At 51.8% G+C, this 19,054-nt stretch overlaps 4 protein-coding genes across 7 annotated transcripts; 2 read left to right on the plus strand and 2 right to left on the minus strand.

The window, feature by feature from the left end:
• The first annotated feature begins 47 nt into the window (after positions 1 to 47).
• Positions 48 to 8,034, plus strand: SLC37A4 (solute carrier family 37 member 4). 2 transcript variants are annotated; one of them, XM_032133714.1, is made up of 9 exons: positions 48 to 234; positions 324 to 556; positions 1,870 to 2,113; positions 3,377 to 3,535; positions 3,907 to 3,992; positions 4,586 to 4,699; positions 4,979 to 5,044; positions 6,134 to 6,272; positions 6,560 to 8,034. In XM_032133714.1, the coding sequence occupies exons 1-9, from the start codon at positions 87 to 89 to the stop codon at positions 6,724 to 6,726; spliced, it is 1,356 nt and encodes a 451-aa protein (XP_031989605.1). In that variant the 5' UTR covers positions 48 to 86; the 3' UTR covers positions 6,727 to 8,034. The 2 variants fall into 2 exon arrangements, with proteins under 2 accessions (XP_031989605.1, XP_031989607.1); XM_032133716.1 differs by lacking the exon at positions 4,979 to 5,044 and having other exon boundaries at positions 51 to 234.
• A 105-nt stretch (positions 8,035 to 8,139) lies between these two features.
• Positions 8,140 to 9,897, minus strand: TRAPPC4 (trafficking protein particle complex 4). Its single transcript, XM_032133719.1, has 5 exons — positions 9,681 to 9,897; positions 9,436 to 9,610; positions 9,258 to 9,361; positions 9,037 to 9,163; positions 8,140 to 8,619 (listed from the first exon to the last, which is right to left on the minus strand). Exons 1-5 carry the CDS (start codon positions 9,853 to 9,855, stop codon positions 8,541 to 8,543), a joined length of 660 nt encoding a protein of 219 aa, XP_031989610.1. The 5' UTR covers positions 9,856 to 9,897; the 3' UTR covers positions 8,140 to 8,540.
• Positions 9,898 to 9,906: 9 nt separating this feature from the next.
• On the plus strand, positions 9,907 to 11,791 carry RPS25 (ribosomal protein S25). Its single transcript, XM_032133720.1, has 5 exons — positions 9,907 to 10,013; positions 10,171 to 10,266; positions 10,651 to 10,834; positions 11,216 to 11,314; positions 11,709 to 11,791. Exons 1-4 carry the CDS (start codon positions 10,011 to 10,013, stop codon positions 11,308 to 11,310), a joined length of 378 nt encoding a protein of 125 aa, XP_031989611.1. The 5' UTR covers positions 9,907 to 10,010; the 3' UTR covers positions 11,311 to 11,314; positions 11,709 to 11,791.
• A 300-nt stretch (positions 11,792 to 12,091) lies between these two features.
• CCDC84 (coiled-coil domain containing 84) lies at positions 12,092 to 15,293 on the minus strand. Of its 3 annotated transcripts, none has more exons than XM_032133717.1 (9): positions 14,974 to 15,292; positions 14,704 to 14,869; positions 14,567 to 14,629; positions 14,338 to 14,402; positions 14,083 to 14,188; positions 13,697 to 13,727; positions 13,225 to 13,308; positions 12,876 to 13,008; positions 12,092 to 12,421 (listed from the first exon to the last, which is right to left on the minus strand). In XM_032133717.1, exons 1-9 carry the CDS (start codon positions 15,261 to 15,263, stop codon positions 12,376 to 12,378), a joined length of 984 nt encoding a protein of 327 aa, XP_031989608.1. In that variant the 5' UTR covers positions 15,264 to 15,292; the 3' UTR covers positions 12,092 to 12,375. The 3 variants fall into 3 exon arrangements, 2 of the variants coding, with proteins under 2 accessions (XP_031989608.1, XP_031989609.1); XM_032133718.1 differs by having other exon boundaries at positions 12,389 to 12,421; positions 12,865 to 13,008; positions 14,974 to 15,293; XR_004244438.1 differs by having other exon boundaries at positions 12,392 to 12,421; positions 12,547 to 13,008; positions 14,974 to 15,293.
• Positions 15,294 to 19,054: the final 3,761 nt, after the last annotated feature.

Consider the following 19,054-nt stretch of genomic DNA (forward strand, 5'->3'; position numbering starts at 1 on the left):
CGGGGCGGGACTTCCGCGGGCGGGGCGGGGCCGTGCCCTGGCCCGGTGCGGCCCGGCCGGGGCGGCCCCGCGGGGAGCGCGGCGCGATGGCGGCCGGCGGCTACGGGCGGTACCGGGCCGTGATCTTCGCGGCCATGTTCGTGGGGTACACGCTGTATTACTTCAACCGTAAAACCTTCTCGTTTGTCATGCCCGCCGTCATGGCCGAGGTGCCGCTGGGGAAGGACGACCTGGGTGAGTGTCGGTCCCGGGCCCCGCCGCCCCGCCGGCCCGGAGGTGGCCGTGCCGCGGGCTGAGGCACCCCCGGGCTCTGCCCGCCGCAGGTCTTATCACCAGCAGCCAGTCTGCAGCCTACGCCATCAGCAAGTTCATCAGCGGCGTCCTTTCGGACCAGATGAGTGCCCGCTGGCTCTTCTCCTCCGGCCTCCTCATGGTGGGCTTGGTCAACGTGGTCTTCTCCTGGAGCTCCACCGTCGTGGCCTTCGCCGGGCTCTGGTTCCTCAACGGCCTGGCCCAGGGACTGGGCTGGCCGCCCTGCGGGAAGATCCTGCGGAAGGTGAGTGCTGGGAAAGGTGGGGAACTTGCCGCTGCTCTCTTGACCTGTCCTGGCATCAGGGCTGTGCAGACCATGCTTGCTCAGAATCCAGGGGGACTTGCAGCTTTTCCCACTCCCTTCCAGCCAAGGAGGTCTAGAGCACTATCTGCATTCTGCTGCCTGTGGAACAAGTTTCTGTGCACGGGGATCTGCTTATTCTAGCAAAGATTCAGTCTGTAGCCCTTGCCCCTGTGTGCCTTGAGTCTAGCTCAGTTCGGTGAGTAACATCTCCTGGTAGCAGAGTTCTGCCTTGTAGAGACGGACTTTGTTGGAATTAAGTATTTTAGGTGTGGACACACACGACTGCTTGTCTGCTGCTGCAAGTCAGGTTTTGCTGTGGGTCGGGGGCAGTGAGCACAGGTCCATCTGCACGCTTGGGCAACTCAGGAATTCCAAGTCACAGGTGGTTCAGGTAGAAAACTGGGTAAGATGGAGGAACAGCGTGAAATGAATCTTCAAGCTGTGTGTACTTGGGGTTTGTGACAATCTAAAAGGAATAGATTGATTTTTCCCTAGGACAGAGGGAAAGGAGGTTGGTCAGCTTTATGCTGATCCCTCATGGAAGATGTAAAATCCAGGAATGAATGTACTGCATGTACTGGTGGGGTGGGGTGGGGAAGAGATAAACAACTTCGATGCCCTTCTGCGAGGCACCTAGCCTCCCCTAACTGACAAGGAGAGGGCTGTCCAGGACAGTTGAATGCACAGAAAAGAAGGGCCCAAATAACAGAAATATCAGCCATGGTGTTTTCTGAAGATGTTTATGAATGTAGATCTCAGACATTTTCCTGCTGACAAGAACCACCCAAGTGGTTCTGGCTCCGAGTGCTCATTGCAATGTGGAGTCCATCATGTCTGATACTTAATGCAAAAGCAAGTCGTAAAGTTACCCTGTGACTCTCTGCGTATCCATCCAAGTTCCTGAGCCAGCAGACCTCTCCAGGAGGACCCTGTTCCTAGCAAGTGAGTACGCAGAACCATGTGCTCTTAAGCTTGCCTCTCCTGCCCCACGTCTCAGTTTCATGGTCTGTAAATGGAAATAGCTTTGAGCTGGCTCACGGTGTGAGCACCTGTCAAGCTCTTACAGCTGACGCTTGAGTAACATTTGGAGTTCCCTGCATGACTAAAGTATCGAGGTGGGGGTGTTCCCTCTACCTGCTTTTGGAGTTCTGTGTCTGAATTGCCCCAACCCCACATCATGGGCCTCAAGGGAGGGTTTTCAGGTGTGCTGTCACTCTCTTACACTTCATGCTGTTTGTCTTGTTGTTGCACAGTGGTTTGAGCCCTCTCAGTTTGGGACTTGGTGGGCAATCCTGTCTACAAGCATGAACTTGGCTGGAGGCTTAGGTCCCATTGTTGCTGCTCTCGTGTCTATGAACTACGATTGGCGCAAGACTTTGTCCTTCTCTGGCTTCACCTGCGTGGTTGTCTCTTTTGTTTGCCTTGTCCTGGTTAAAAATGAGCCATCAGATGTTGGGCTGCCCAACATTGAACAAGGAGCCAAGAAAGGGAAGAAAGGTGAGCATGTGACTTCCATGCAAGCAGGCAGCCGCAGGAGAAGGTGCGGTGCCTTCTGTCTGTATTCTGGTACAGATGTGTTGTTCTCACATACTGACACCCTCATCCTCCCCACTTTCTGAAATCACAGCTTGGCAGACATGTGGTTAAGGGGTTGATTTTGGCAGCTTTATTCTGGTAATTGAAGGTAGAAATGGTATAAACCAAGGCCCACTGTGATCTTGTGGGAAGCGGCTGATGTAGGGATTCCTGAGAATGTGACAGAGCAGGGGAAAAGCCTGCTGTTAGCCCTCTGTTAGCCTTGCTCCTTAGCCTGCCAGCAGCCTATCTGTGTGTTGCTGAGATGCTCACAGCTGGCTCTCCCCGTATATGTCACATCTTCCTGCTACCAGCATCCCTGTTTTCTTGGAGCCTTGTGTGTTTAGATTGCGAATGCAGTTTTGGTGGGGTGGTGGACAGAGAAGAAGTACAACAGCAGGGAATGCTTCCTTAAGCCTGACCTTCTGCTCCTCCGCCTTGGCAGCAGACGGGCAGTTCTCCCCTCACCCCACCTTAGGCTCTCTTGACCCCTGGCTCACGATGGACTCTGCTCAGTGTTTCTGTCCTAACCTATGACATCTAGTTAGTAAATGTTTGTTCAGACCACTGAGTGTAGTGCTTCTCTGAAAGCAGAACATGTAGATGAGAATTGCAACACAGGTTTTCAGTAGGATTTTAAGGGCCAGTGGAAACTCAGCCTATGTTCCATGCTGTCCCATGCTGCCTGTGCTGCCAGACTTGACTCCTTTGCATAAGGAAAGAATATTGTTTCCCTGGAGCATTATCTGGGGAGAGCAAGTCTGTTGGTGTTCCTGGAAGACTGATGCAAAAGTCAAGGTAGAATCTGAAAGTCAGCATCTTTGTTTGGGTCTGTGCAGTGGCTTTCACAGGCACAGCTTAAAAATGCTCCCTAAGAATCTGGAGGTAGTTTTTCTAACAAGCTGTGTGAAGGATTTATTGGCAACTGCAATACAGAAAATTACTGGGAGTAGTGTTTTGATTATTCTTTTCAAATCTTTAATGAATGTGGGATAAAATGACAGAAATTATTCTGAAATCACCAGAACAAGGGGGAGGTAGAGCCATTCACTACCATTCAGCAGCTGTGAATACCTCCCTGTGTGGGGATGTTCTTGTGCTTGGATCCTGCCTGCAGATCTGTCTGCTGGGCCGCTGGTTGGTGTGCCTTGGGCTGTGGTAACACTCCTCCCAACCTTCCTACAGGTTCCTCCAGCGACAACAGCACCTTGACAGAGCTTCTGCTCTCACCATACCTTTGGGTGCTCTCAACAGGCTACCTGGTCGTTTTTGGAGTGAAAACGTGCTGTACTGACTGGGGACAGCTCTTCCTGATCCAGGAGAGGGGACAGTCCATGCTTGTGGGTAAGATGCAAAACTGCATTGTTAAGCTCTGGGGCTGCAATCTTGGAGGTGTTGCCCAGAGTTTGCCTGGGTAGAGGTCCTTCCACCTGAGGGACTTGTTTGCCCACCTCCTAGCTGTCTGCTTAGATACACATAGGTTTTGAAATAAACCAGTAATGGAGTTACTGCATGCACCAAGCACCCCAGTGCCAGGACTTTCCTGGGACTGCCAGACGGGCATTCCTGAGCAGGGATGAGCCAGAGGGTTGTGTCCAGCAGAGCTGCTCAAGTGCTCTGTGAGCTTACAGCAGTGGGGCTGGTCTGGAGCCCACAGCAGCTTTTCTGTTTTGACCAAATCTGATGGACCATTCTTTGCTTCATCTGTGTTCTAGGCAGTTCCTACATGAGTGCCTTGGAGATTGGGGGCCTGGTGGGAAGCATTGCTGCTGGATACCTTTCTGATAGAGCAGTAGCAAAAGTAAGTCGTGTGCACCCTCGGGCACGCTGGGCAGGTAACACGGCAGCAATCTGAGCTTCTTCACTGAGGTGCTCAGGCAGGGTGCTGTCCCTGTGAGCACAGCAGAGAAACCAGCCCATACTCAGTTCTGCCATGGGCATGGGCACAGCTGCTGAACACTCCAGAAGGTGCTGGAGAACAGATGCACTGATGTTAGGGGTTGCAATATGCCTGTCATGTTTGAGATATTTAATCTGTTTTTAATTTTTTTGATTTACTGTGGTCTCCAGATTTTCGTTTTGAAGAACTGGTTGTTGATAGTTTTCTTCTGGCTGGAAAAAAAACCCCCACATTAAAATCCAGGAGTGGGATCTAGAGCCAAATTCAGGGTGGAAGTGGTTGATAACTGAAGTATCGTTCATCACTAAGAGCTTTTGTTTAGCACAGTTTGACTGTGGGCAGCCCTTAAACCACACTAACAAGGTGTGCCAACAGATGTGCTGTTGATGGGCCATCCATATTTCTGACTGGGCTGTGGATGGCGTTAGTCACTACAAGTATAAAAGAAAGTTCCTCCAGTTTGTGACTCTCAGCTGTCCTTCCTTGTGTCACAGGTGGGTCTGTCAAGCTATGGGAATCCTCGGCATGTGTTGCTGCTTTCCATGATGGCTGGGATGTGTGTGTCCATGTTCCTCTTTCGGGTCACAGTCACAGGTGACTCTCCCAAGGTAATTCACATGCAGCAGCTGGCCATCAGTTATAAGGATAGCTCTGGAATGGGGCGGGTTTGATGACAGGGAGCATGATGGTTTTCTTCACCATTCCCAAGGGTTTCTTTGTTTGCACTATGGAGAAGCACTGACTTAGCCTGGCTTGGGGTGCTCCTGCTGTCCTGTTGTTGCAGGCAGCCTGCCTTCTCAGCTTTGCATTAGATGTGACTTGCACCTGTCCTCATGCTTGCTAAATAAATAAAACTTCTTTCCTCCTTTCATTTTTTTCTTCTTCAGGAAAACCACTTCTGGACTGTAGCCTTGCAACCTCTAGCTGATCTTACAGGCCTAAAAGAACATGAGGTTTCTGCTTGCATTTTTTCTCCCTCTTCCTGTTTCTTCTTTCCCTGGTCTGCCTTACTCCTATCCTGAGAGGTTGGTTAGCACCTCAGAACTTAGAACCAGGGCATTGACAAGAGATTACTGTAAGTTTGGTAAAAGCAACATTTTCTTACGATAGTTTGAGTGCACTAACTGACTTCAAAACGTCTAACAATGTAACTGTTTAAGTTTTATACAGAAGGGTCTGAGGACTTCTGTTCATCATATAGCCACCTAAGGGGTCTTGTGGGTGAGATCAGAAAGAATTATTCTGCTCTGGCAGATGCATTCTTACTTAGTTTCTGGCAAGTGTTTTCCTAACCCGTTTCTGTTTCACATCTGGAAAATAAGATGGTGTAGGGTATGCCCAGCCACTGCCGCCACAGTTGGCACTTACTTCTTCCTGGGCTTTTTGAAATGGTGTTTGCAGTTCTAAAAGCATGCTGTAACATGGAGGTGTTACTTATCCTTCGTTGTGCAAACAAGAGACTGATAATTTTGGGCCAGATAGGTTTCTTAGAGCATAAGCTAACACTGAAGTTCAGACTGTTGGGGTTTTTTTGTGGGTTTTTTTGATGGTTTTTTTTGGTTTCTCAGTTTAGTAACACAGAGGTTATCAGAGAGAGGTGTCTCACAAATAAACATGCTCTGATCAGTCCCATGCATCTAAACTGAGAAAAGCTTTCAGTTGGTAGCTCCAGGATTGTTTATGAAAGCAACCTGATTCGCAGTTCTTTCCTGCGATTTCACAGGCTCATTGCCCTTCTCTCTTTGATGTTCTGTTTCTTGCAAATCAGCACGGGATGTGCTACATGGTGTGGGGGGCAGAATTGTGGGAAGGAGAGCTTGCACTGGCCAGCAAGACGGGGTGGTGGAGATGCAGCTGGGCTCTATGGATGTGGGGTCTCTACAGGCTTGAGCTCTTCTGGCTGCAGGCTGGGGAGCTGGTGTCAGCCTGAAAATGTCAGAACTCCCTGGTCCTGTGTATGGAATCTGAGAATTGTCAACAGTTGCTAACTGACAGTGGTGAGATTCACAGATCCTGTTTCTGATTTTAACTTACTTTGACAGCTGTGGATTCTGACTCTGGGAGCTGTGTTTGGGTTCTCCTCGTATGGGCCGATTGCCCTCTTTGGGGTCATAGCCAACGAAAGTGCCCCTGCCAACCTGTGCGGCACCTCCCATGCCATAGTGGCCCTCATGGCCAATGGTAAGTAATACCCGTTTCCCCAAAAAACAAACAAAACCCATGCACGTTCTTGATGAAGCGTGGTCTGTCCCCTGGGTGCCAAGTTACTGATCGTGGGAAGCCACCTAAGGAGCGAGATAATGGAGCTGGAAGCCTCAGGGATGCTTCGTGCTGTGCCTGACAGGTTTTGCGTTGTGCTTTAAGTTCAAACCAGGCCTGAGGAATGTTTATATATGCTAAACCAGGTACTGGTAGATAATATGGGAGTGCACAAGTGTTGTTAGCTTTCTGTTTGTGTTTTGTTACAGTTGGAGGCTTCCTGGCTGGACTGCCTTTCAGTACAATTGCCAAGCACTACAGCTGGGCTACAGCCTTCTGGGTAGCTGAAGTCACCTGTATCGCTGGCACGGTGGCTTTCTTCTTTCTACGAAACATCCGCACCAAGATGGGCCGGATTTCCAGGAAGGCTGACTGAGGATAAGCTGCTTGGTGGAAGGGATGTTCCCACGCTGACGTGAATGATACTCGTTTTTGTTTAACTGGCCTAGAAGTGAGTTTACCTATTGCTGCAACCTAGATAAAAATGTCTCAATTTCTCATCCAGTGTCAGGTTCCAGAGGGCACAAGGTTCCTGCTACTGATCACTTTTTCCCTCAAGATGTGATAATTCACCTAGTTTACATTTGCAATGATTTTACTGTACCTCTTCCTCACAGCACTGTTAGTGAAGCAAGCAGGCTCTGCAGTCTGAGCTTCCCCACTACAAGTGGTCTGAAATGACTGGCTTCAGGTGCACTTACCTCTAGTTTTGTCATTATTGTTTGTCTCAGCCATTAACTGAGACATTAATCAGTTCAGCTTCACTGCTCAGGGGCCCTGAACTGAGCCTTTGCCACCTGCATCCGTCCCATCCAGCTGTCGTAAGTACAGCTGTCCCAGGTCACTTCAGCATGAGCTCTGTGTGTGCTCAGCCACACGACAGCAACAGAGCAGGGAATGGTGACATCTGGCCTGCTTTGACAGCAGCAAGGCTTTAGCTGTACCTGGGGTTAGTTGCTAGGAGCAATGGAGTGTGTTGCTGTGGACAAGTGGAACAGCAGGACATGCTGCAGCAGGGCTCTCTGCAGCATTTAGATATAGGCATGCTCCCTGGGAATTCGTTTAGAGAAGCTCCTTCTAGTGAACTGATCCCACGTGGTGCAATGTCTGTGTGCAGTGTTAATGATTTACAAAGCAGGCAGCTGCTGCCAAGGCAGCTCGTAGCCAGTGCTCTGCAAATCTGCCAGGAAAACTATCCCAGGAGAAAGAATTGCAACAGCAGCCACCACCAACCCACAATTTCTGCAGCTGGGTTTCGTGATAACCCACATTTCGAGCACTGGCTTGTATTTTTTCAGTACAAGGTGTGAAGACTGGCGTGGTTTTGGTCAAGAGTTGTGTCTCTCACAGCTGCAGGCAGGGGTTTGGGCTGCCTCTGAGTCAGCCTTAGCAGAGCCATCACTGACAGCAGTCAGGCCCGGCACCCTGCAGTAAGTACACTCAGGTTTTTAACCAGGATTTTGTTGAATACTCTTGTTTTTTCCCAAAAGGATTTACTGCTTTAGGGTCCTGAAAGAGGCAAATTCAACTCGTAAAGAGCCTGCATGCAGGTATTTTGCTGAATACCTTGGTTGCAAGAGTAGTTAGCTAGCCTTAATTAAAAAAATGGAAGTGAATTGCATTTTGTACTTAATTACATGATCCTCTTCTATATGTGAAATAAAAATGGAGCAGTGTCACAAGGGCCCTGGTTGTCTTATGGAGAGTGGTGCAAGCAAAACCACCCCACCCACTTATCCTCTTGAGGGGCCACCGGCACAAATGTCCGTCAACAGAAAGCAAGCAGCCATTTGCCTCATTAATAAACACTTATTACTTCTATACAGAAACCCTCTGCAAGACCGTAAGTTAGAGCTATACAGGAAAAATACATATGTACATTTATGACAGGAAAGAAAAGCACTGACTGTGGTAAGGCCACAGACCTGCACCTTCTCCTTCACCCAAGTGCAGCGGAGCTGCAACAGGAATAAGGAAGGCCCTGTGGCCCGATGTAAACAGTGCTAAGGAATCTGTTTAAGGTAAGTTTCCCAACAAAGGGGATAAACCGGTATTTTGGGAGATACTGAAGCACGTTTTGGGGATGTGCAGTCTCTGCTGTGGAGAGGGGAGCTTTGTGAGAGGCCAGCCAGGGAAGAGAGAGGCCCTGCTCTTCAGACGAATGAATCTGTGCAACAGGCAAGGCTTTCTCTATGATCCAGGTCCGAAGGGTCCAGCTTTCTCTGCCACCTCCAGAGCAAGCTTCAAGTTCTGATCAAACAACTCACACCTGAAACAATCAGAAAAGCAAAAGGGATGACTTTTACCTACAGAAGCGAGTTAACAAAGCTAACAAAGGATCTCCACATCCTTTGGCTCTGCATCCTTCAAGGAGAGATTCAGGAAGTTATGACACAGCAACGTGACTGCTGTCGAGGTCTGACTTGGTCCTTAATTAAGATTAAAGCTTCTTGTATGGATCTGAACAGATGGTAGGACAGCAGGGTTTGTGCCAAGGAAGTGCAGCTCCCAATTCCCCAGCAGAGCCAGCACTGGTCTGCATCCTCTCTCTGCAGCAGTGTGCTGTGGCTTGCTTCCCCTTCCCTCAGCCAGTTTTGCTACTTAAGGACTGTCAGCATTTACTACTGCGTAGGTAGAAAGCAATGAGGGGTTGCAGCCAGGTTACTAGAAGTGGGCTTCTCCTTACCTTATTGGCATCTCCAGGGAGTAGAAAGGATTCTTCAGAGCGAAGTCTGAGTAAATCTCATAGATTTTGCGGAGAAGAGCATCTATCCCTGTCTGCCTTGGGTCAGCCAGAACCATGAATTTGATCCCTGGAGCCATAATGCCAGGAGCATAAGGAAGGCCAAGCACAGAGACAGCCCTGGCAAAGCCGAGGGGTGCCGGGTGCCCAGGGCCCGATGGTACCTGTCAGTGTCTGGAAGCAGTGCAACTTGAAGGTGTCGGTCTCCAGCATCTCGATCCCGGAGCTCCCAACTTCAGGTGACAGCTGTGACCCGATGGCAAACAGCCTGTGGGGACAGGCCCCTCAGCACTCCTCACCGCCCGTGCCACCCCCATCCCGTCACGGCCCACCCTGACTCACGAGTGGAACATGGAGGCCAGCATAAGCTTCTCGTTGGAGGAGAGCCGGTGGCGGCCGAAGCGGATGGACACCGGGTAATTGGCGGGGTTACCCAGGAACTCCAGCACGTCCTTCCCGTCCGCCGTGAAGCGACCGTTGACCTCGGCGCCGTTGATGGCGAGCACGGCGTGACCCACTGCGGGGACAGCGGCGTCAGTCGCTCACTCAATAAGCCCGGCCCGCCCGGCCCTTCCCACCCGCCGCACCGCGGATGCCGTCCCGCTGCCCGAAGGCGACGACGACGCGCTCGTCGTGCGGGCGTAGGACGAGATCGAGCGGAAAGCTGAACGTCTTCTCGGTGTCGGCGCGGGGCGCGTAGTGGTCCAGCTGGTAGATGAGGCCGCCCGCCTTGTTAACCACGTAGACGCTGAAGATCGCCATGGCGCAGCGCCCCGGCAGCAGCACCGCCCTTCCGCCCCGGCAGCGCCGCCGCGCCCGCCCCGGCAGTGACGTCCGGCCCGCCCGGGGCCCGCCCCCGCCCCACGCCGGGCTCTTCCTTTCTCGCCGACATCTTGCGGAGCAGCCGAGGCCGCATCATGGTGAGTGGGGCCGGGCCGGGGGGCGGCTGGCGAGCCGGGCCGGGGCCCCCGGGAGACACTGGCGGTTCCCGGAGCGGGGCGGGAACCCCTGCGGGCATCTCGAGGGGGCGGCCCCGCGCCTCGCCCTTCACCCCCCATCCTTCTCACCCTCTCGCAGCCGCCCAAAGACGACAAGAAGAAGAAGGACGCGGGCAAGTCCGCCAAGAAGGACAAGGACCCGGTCAACAAATCCGGCGGCAAAGCCAAGAAGAAGGTGGGAGTCGGCGGGCTGAGGGCTCGGGGGGTTCGGGGATCCCCGGGCCTGGCGCGTGGGCAGCGTGGCCGGGCCCCGGGAGCCTTGTGAAGGCGGGGCGGGCGTCTTGTTAAAGGAGCCAGCTCTTTATCTGCCAGCAAGGTGTACATAATAGCGTTAAGCCCGAGTAACAGAAGGCTTTAGTCCTTTTATTTTTAGATACTGCAGGTATTATCTGCAGCACGTTCATTTACAAAGGCGCTTTTGTGCATCTCATTAGTCCTTTAGTTTTGGATGTGATACGGACACATTTGATGGTGCAGTTCTCGGGGTATCCTTTAGTTTGTTTTGTTCTTGCTTACAGGATGGCTTAGGGGGCATTGTTTTTTCTCTCTTTTCAAGTAGAAGTGGTCCAAGGGGAAAGTGAGAGACAAGTTGAACAACCTTGTCCTGTTTGACAAGGCCACCTATGACAAACTGTGCAAAGAAGTGCCCAACTACAAACTGATCACACCTGCAGTTGTCTCAGAAAGGCTGAAGATTCGAGGCTCCCTGGCTCGGGCTGCCCTCCAGGAGCTGCTCAGCAAAGGTGAGCACTTAAAACTGGAAAAAGCCCAGAAAGCTGCTTGAATTGGCTGTTTGGTTTGCCCAGCAGCTTTCCTGCAGCATCTGAAGTGCTCCATGCGTAAATTGTTTCTGGGGAGCCACTGCCTCAGCTTGCATTTCAGAAGTGCTCCAAAGTATGGAGCTGCAGTTCTGCTTACATATAGGAGCATTGCTGTACTAAGAAAAATGTTGCCAGAAGGGATGGGCTGCGATGTAACGGCAGCCAGATGGGAATGAAAGACTTGCATGAGCTGCTACACCCTAGTAGTTCCTCTTGTATGTTGCCCTGCCTCTCTAGGAGGGACCTCAGCATCCCTGGCATCTGTCAGTACATGCACACTGACATAATTTTGGTTTTTTATAGGGTTGATCAAACTGGTGTCCAAGCACCGAGCCCAAGTGATCTATACCCGAAACACGAAAGGCGGAGACGCGCCTGCTGCAGGGGAGGACGCATAGTGAGGTGAGACCGGGTGCTGAGGAGCTGAGTTGTGCTGTCAGGAGCTAATGGACAGCTATACAATGTGTAATGAGCAACTTCCACATGGCTGTGGTGGGCTGTTCTTCCAGAGACTCCAAAAATATTTTGCTCGCATCCTGAGCAACTTCCTGGGGGAACATAACTGGAAACATCGCTTCTCCAAATTAAAGAGCGATTTCTGATTTTGTCCCTGTGCCCATTGCATGGGGAAAGCATCATTTGTTCCCCTTGCTGCAGGGCAAACGGACACTTGTCCTCCCTGCTCTCATAGGGCACCATGGCCAGGTGTTCCTGCGGGAACAAAACTGTCAAACTGTTTACTTTGTGCTAGCCTGCTTTGACCTGGTTTTCTGATTGGGGACTTCTTGCTTTGCAGGTTCTCCAGTGACTTCGTCAACAATGCGTCATACGTAATGCACACAATAAAATTACTGATTATAATATTTCTTGCATTTTCAAGAATGCGTATGTTTCATTACTGATGCATTATTGATAGCGAATTCTAGTAGAGGTCATGGCTATTGTCCTCTACCAGCTGGTTTTTGCCTTTTATTAGTGTTACAAATGCATTGCTAAAAGGGAAGAAACTTCTGCATCACCTACAGCAGCCAGTGATATTAGCCCATGTAAAGGATGCATGTTAGAATGAAGGAAAGCAATACAAATTTGAATGGAAATATCAGGCACCTGGCATTGGTTGCCTGCAGGGTGGGCCCTGCATTTGAAATGAGTTTCAGTTGGTTTACAAACACAGAAGCATTTTAAAAAAAAAAAGTTTATTTCTCTGAAAATTCTTTCTTTAATGGGATGTTCCACGTCAGCATAGGCCACTGGCATCACTTGCTGTATAGAGTGGGCTTTCTGGTAGTGAAGATAGGGCATCCACAGGAGCCTGTCCTTGCTGGCAGGACCTGACTTTGTGTGGCTTTAGACGTGATGCTGAGATGACACTGTGTCCTTACAGGGCAGTCAGCAACAAAACTGCAGCTACCTACAGTCAGCCTTTCCACAGCAGCGCTGGGTGTCTGGTGTTCCTCATCTGATCACCTTTTTTTCTTCTTTTCCCCTGATTCCGTTCTAAACTGATGCCTGAAAGAAAGCATAGAAGTCAGACTGCAGTAGCCTTTAGACAGAGATAATGGAACACTTTCCTCAAAAAAGGAAGTGCTGTACATAGTGTTTTAGCAAGGAAGTTCCCTCAATATTTTTGTTACCTCAGTGAGTGGTAGCTCCAGCTAGCTGACAGAGTTCTGGCACATTAAAAGGCGCCAGTGGGACAGTATGTGGGTCTGAAAGGTGAACCACACAAAATGAGGCAGATGCCTTCATGTGTGCAGCATGCTTCACCTCATAAGCCATGTGTGTGCTGCTCTAGGACAAGAATGATACTCTGCCTGGATTAAGCACTGTGTGGCATAACTCGTATGGCAGGATGTCTCCTTATGCTTGCTGCTACCTCAGAGCCTGCTGCATGAATAGCTTGCATGGACAGAAGCCATGGACTCTCCCCCCCGGCATCCATCTGTGCTTGCCTGAAGCTCACCGGGACTGCCACCTCCTGCCGTGATTCCATACACGCCCAAAGGAAGGGAGCCAGCTGTCACTTGTCTGAGAGGTATGGTCAAAGTTGGCACCAACTCGCTCCACCGGGAGCTTTTTCAGCTTCTGCTTCTCCTCTGAAAAAAATACAGTTGTAGAGTGGTTTGGGTTGGAAGGGAACTTAAGGATCATGTTACTGCAATGCCCAGCACTATGGATGGGGACACCTTGCCTAGGCCGGGTTGCTCAAAAGCCCAAATACTTTTTTCAGCAAAAGTTTTTCAAATTGTTTTTGGTTCTCTAGCATGGTAAAGTGACTGTAAGGTTAACTAAAAGGTTTGTGAGCTGCTCACTGTGTTTGAGAAATTCCTCATAGGAAGGTCCGATTTGTTGTTTACTTCCATCTTCTTCCTCTGATAGCCATGGAGGTTTTGCTCCTAGAAGTCACAGGGAATACTTACTTAGCCACTGACGTTATCCTAAACTGTGACAGGAAAAAGTGTTCCCTCTTCCCCCCCGTCTGCTGCTTGCTCTACCAAGCAAGTGACGACATGAACTCTTGAGTGTTCTGAGAAAAAGGAGCTGGCTTCCTCAGTTAAGGCCATGGCAGATCACACCCCAAATCATACACTCCCCACAGCAGCAGCATCAACAGTTTTTACAATGCTGAAGTGTTTTCTTCTCCTCTAGTATGTCAAATATTGCCAAAAGAGTGAGCACTTCCTGGTTATGCTGCAACTGCTTCAAAACTGCTTTGAGTTATCCCTGTGACATTTGCAAGCCATGAGGCAGCAACCCAGTGAGTCATGATGCAGGTGCACTTGCCTGTGTGGACATTTCCTTTTCCTTCTGTTTCCTGTTAATAGGAACATAAAATGCTTATGAGAATCTTATGTTTAAGAGTATCTCTGAACAGAAGAACATTATCTTCATTCCCTTCCAGAATCAAGTTCTATTACAAAAAGGCAGAGGAAGGCTCTTCTCTACTTTTCTTTAAAAGGATGTTTGGTTGTTTTTTCTTCACAGCATACTAAAGAATGTTTGCTTAATGAAAGTTAAACCTGGGTAACTGAAACTGAGCTAGCTGCTTGCCCAAATCCACAAAGCTGGTTTTTTTGTGTTGGAGACCACCCCTTATTCTGCTCTGTGATATGTGCTGTAGGTGACGTGCAGTTGAATCGAAGTCACACTCGCTAGCCAGTCGCCCCTACCTGGTGGCCAATGAAGGTCAGAACCTGGCTTGATTCCATCCAGGCTAAATCAGGTCCTGTCTGCATTCTGCTCGGGCCAGGCTGTTCTGCAGCACAAGGGCTGTCCCTGAAATAAGAGGCTGGTGCTTACCGTAGTGCAGACAAAAAGTTTGCAAAAGATTTGCAAGATCCTGGTAATGCCAGTGTCAAACTCCCCCCGTGTTGGGTGCTTTGAGCAGGGATGCATCAGCCACTGCTAAGGAAAGCGGCGCTTACCGTTCAGGTCCCGCGGGGGGCCTGCAGACAGAAGGTCCTGCACAAAGCTCTGGTTCTGTTTGAAGCTGAGTCAGATTGAGGAAAAAGGAACAATATTTCTGGTACTGAGCCCAGCCTCCACCCACCCGCCCCTAGCTCCTCCCGAGCGCACCCAGGTCCCGGTGGGGATGCGCAGAGCAGTGCCCGGTCCCCGCCAGGGTCCAGCGAGGGCAGGATACAGCTCACCGACCTGGAGCGCAGCCTGCACCGTCTCTCGCTGCCGGCGCTCGGTCTCCCGGATGTCGGCCGCCATCTATGGGGAGAGAGCGGTGAGGCGGGGCCAGCGGAGGCCGGGCCTCCGCCAACGCGGGCAGGTGACTGAGGTACCTGGAGGATGCGTTCCTCCTCCCGCCGCTGCTGCTCGCTCAGCGCCTGCTCTAGAGCCTGCGCGAAGCGCTCGTACTCCTCGGCCGGCACCAGGCACCGCTCCCGCAGCGCCGCCTCCGCCCGGTTCTCCCGCCAGAACCGCGCCGTCTGCCGGCGGTGCTCGGGCCTGCGGGACACCACGGCACCTTCAGCACCGCCCGCACCCGGCCAAGCGCCGCAGCAGCCTGGCCTGGGGCAGCATCTGCCCTCCCTCCGTTCCTGCCCACGCACCCGGCCAAGTGCCGCAGCAGCCCGGCTTGCAGCAGTGCCCGCCCGCCGCACCGCCTGTCCCTCCGCACGCCGCGCCCGCAGCACGGGCACCACACGCGCCCATCGTGCTCCGCTGGGTCGTAGCGCTGCACGGCCGCGGCCACATCGGCCACAGCCGCCCGCGCCGCCGCCGTCGCCTCCTGCAGCCGAGCCAGCGTCTCCCGCAGCCGCCGGCGATGCCCCGCGCTGTAGAGGTGCCGGCGGCCGGTGAAGGCGCTGCGGCGGCACAGCCCGCAGTAGTGCACGGCCATGGCGCCCGCGCCGCGGAGCGCAGGCGCGGGGCGGGACCGGCCCCTCCGCGCGGAGCATCCCGGGCGGCTCGGCGCTGAGCATCCCGGGCCCCTCCGCGCGGAGCATCCCGGGCGGCTCGGCGCGGAGCATCCCGGGCGGCTCGGCGCGGAGCATCCCGGGCGGCTCGGCGCGGAGCATCGCCGGCGGCTCGGCGCTGAGCATCCCGGGCGGCTCGGCGCGGAGCATCCCGGGCGGCTCGGCGCGGAGCATCGCCGGCGGCTCGGCGCTGAGCATCCCGGGCGGCTCGGCGCTGAGCATCCCGGGCGGCTCCGCGCTGAGCATCCCGGGCGGCTCCGCGCTGCCGGCCGGCGGAGCCGAGCGCTCCTACTGACTGACTGATTCCCTGCGCGGTCAGGTGTGGCACTGACAGCCGTCTATATCTCTCTGACGCGTGTCTCATATCCAGAGAAGGGCAACGAAGCTGGTGAAGGGTCTGGAGCGTGTGTCCTACGAGGAGCGGCTGAGGGAGCCGGGATTGTTTAGCCTGGAGGAGGCTCAGGGGTTAGCTTATCACTCTCTACAGCTACCTGAAGGGAGGTTGGAGCCAGGTGGGGGTCGGTCTCTTCTCCCAGGCAGTCAGGGATGAGACAAGAAGACATAGTCTTAAGGTGCACCAGGGGAGGTTTAGGTTGGACCTTAGGAAGAATTTGTTCAGTAAAAGGGTGATTAGATACTGGAATGGGCTGCCCAGGGAGGTGGTAGAGTCCATCCCTGGAGGTGTTTAAGGAAAGACTGGACATGGCACTTAGTGCCATGGTCTAGTCGACATGGTAGTCTTTGGTCCTAGGTTAGACTCAATGATCTCAGAGGTCTTTTCCAACCTAATTGATTCTGCAACTGCTACAGTGACTCAGGTGATATTAACTACACAGACCTGCCCTGCACGGTAGTTTGTCAGGAAAGCTACCATCCTAGTGTGTGCACTTAGACGTGGTCACATCACTTTAACGTTCTGTTCTTCTATGCTCTCCTGGGCTTGCAGGTGAAAGTAGCTGTCTCAGCCCACTCCTGTGGATCCTTGCCCACTGTTTTTACAGCTGGGCATGTAAAAGCCATATTTCACGGCTTAGAATAGCACTTGCGTGGTAAGGGCTCCTCTCAGTCAAGCAGCTAATGTGTTCCTCTGCTCAACCTCTCACCTGCGAGCTGAGACCCTTTCTCAAGGAACAGACGAACCTGCATGTAAGGTGTAGATATATGCCTTCAGCCAGGCTTATGGCTTCATATGAATGTGCTCTTTGGGGTCTTCTCAGCAAGCCAGAGACACTGTATTTGCTCCTGTTTTTGAAAAATGTTAGGTGCAAGCTCCCCGGAAGATAGGGCAGCTCTATAACTTGGCTTCCAATTCAGAGTTGTTACTCGAGTCTGGCTTGATGGCTCTGGCATTCCTCAGCCCCTGAAAGCTTTGAATTTGTACAGAGTGACATCTGCTTGTCTGTGGCAACACGAGAGTATCAAGGGTATCATCTCTTGTTTGGGCTTTGCCCAGCCAATGGCATTTGTTTGGAAGCAAGCTCAGTGGATTTGGTGGGGGCCTTTGAGGATACTGGTCATGCCAAGCAACTGTGGGGTTTATGTATTTTTTTTCCCCCTGTAGTAGAACAGATATTAATTTCCAATTAAGTAAGTGGTCCTTTTTCCTCCTCTTCCTTTTCCCCCTCTTCCTAGTACAGGGTGTACAGTAGATGCCTCCCTTATCACACCAGGCCACTCCTGCTCTGTTGGCATTGCTTCAGTTCCTTGTGCTGCAGTAAATAGCTGATGCTGTATAATACAGACAGAGCTCCCAGGATTTGCATGGGCTGGGGTTGGAAACAATCCTTTCTGTTAAAGAGAGGCAGCAGGGAAAGTACAGGCAGGCTCGATGATAGGGAACACAAGACAAAGATAAGGCTGTGACTGCTGAGAGATGCTTGCTCCATTGGCACAGGACCTGGGGCTGTGTCAGGGTGCCCAGTTATTCCTGCGAATGCCAACATGTCTTTGATGGTACCATAGGTAGATGCTGCTGTCATTGTAGCTGTTCATAGCCTCCTCAGGATGTGAGAACACCACAGATTTATTTGATGAGCATCACAGCCTGTTTTATTAGCTGTATTCTCTTCTCTCTGAATGGATACACTATTTTTCTGGTGGGGGAAAGGTGGCCTCTTACCTGCCACGTCCTCAAATTCTGTGAAGTTGCAGTAAAAGAGATGAACTCATATCTGCCCCTCCTCCCTGATTTTTAAAACCACTTCAAAGGTGAGCTAGCAGACAACTGAAGCGACCGGTTCTGCCAGGCTCGTTGCTGCTCACCTTTCCTGTCGCTCCCCCGCGGAACAAAGCACAGCATTTCCCTTTGATTTCCCGCTTTGAAAGCCTTAGGGGACAGAGTCTGAAATGGCCCACAACTTTTTTGGTGTCTCGTCTCTGGTACGTTCCTGAAGCGCTGGGTGGATCAGGACAGGACTCCAGGAAGGAGACCTGGCTTGTGGCTCAATCTGCCATCTGAGCAGGTCGGCCAATGGAATGCTCCATCCCTCCTGGGTGTTGTAACCGGCATCCCCCAGGTTTGTGGGTAGGGTGAAGTAACACTGCAGCGACAGGGAGAAGGAGCCACAGCGTCTGGGACTCGGTGGCTTTGACTAACACATGCAGGGGTTCCAGAGTCCAGCCTGGCTGCCTGTCACCAGCAGTACATGCTACCTTCTGGCACAGCTACTGCCCCAGGGATGGAGGGGTCTGCCCTGTTCTCCATTTCTTTCTACCAAGAAGAGAGGGCACATGGCAGAGTGGAGCGCATGCTGCCAGACTCCTGCCAGGTAGGGAGGAGAAAAGCAGTGAGTTTGGGTGCCTCTGCCAGTGCCCAAGGCACAGGCTGCTTGCCCTCTCTGAAAGGGATCATGTCACAAGTGTGAGGCTGGATGGAGAGGAGAGGAAAGCAGGGCTTGATTGTGCAATGTGAGTTTCTTGACTTCCTTCTGTGCCATCAGGACCTGAGGGTTTGCAAAGCTTTAAAACACAGGGCTGTCATTTGCATGCAGGCAGTGATACAGCCCATCCCTGGCCTGGTGCAGACTATGTAATACTGAATCTACAACCCCATCTCAGTGTCCCAGAGCTCTCTTAGCAAAATACGAACAGAGCTTGTCTCTGCTCAGCTTACAAGATGACAGGATCATGCCTTGCAGCAGTGCAACTGCACAGCACATGCATGGTATTTAGTGCAGGTGCTGCAGGTCGTGGCTGTGATTCTCAGAAACATTGGTATGCTGACTCAGTGCAGGGAGCAGTAGGATAATAAAGCCATAGGAATTGGTCATGTTGAAGGATGTGCCAGATGACAGTCTCAAGTAAAGGTTAATTAATCTGATCTCTATTATTCTGGCGAAACTCTCCATGTTTTATAGTCGCTTTTGTATGTATTGTGAAGCTGCAAGATCAAGAGGAAACCTCCTTTGCCTGCTGGTTCAGGGCCAGGCTGGATGCCTGTAAAAGGCTGCTTATGTGACAGTGTTGGAAATGCAAATATATTTGTGTGTGTGTGTGTTTTTGTGTGCTTCCATGTGTTTCCCTCTCAGATCCCAGGTGCGGAATTGATGCTGGAATCATACTCAGCTGCTTACAACAGGATGACCCACGTGCTGAGGCTTAAACCTCTGTGTAAGACCACTCTCTGTGATTCATCCCTGCTCATCCTGCTAGTTGAGAGTCACTGAGATTCGGAGGACCATATCAGCGAAGGTTTCGTCTGATAAAAACCATTCTC

The sequence above is a fragment of the Corvus moneduloides genome, chromosome 25 (assembly GCF_009650955.1).
Source record: "Corvus moneduloides isolate bCorMon1 chromosome 25, bCorMon1.pri, whole genome shotgun sequence".
Classification (NCBI taxonomy): Eukaryota; Metazoa; Chordata; class Aves; order Passeriformes; family Corvidae; genus Corvus; species Corvus moneduloides.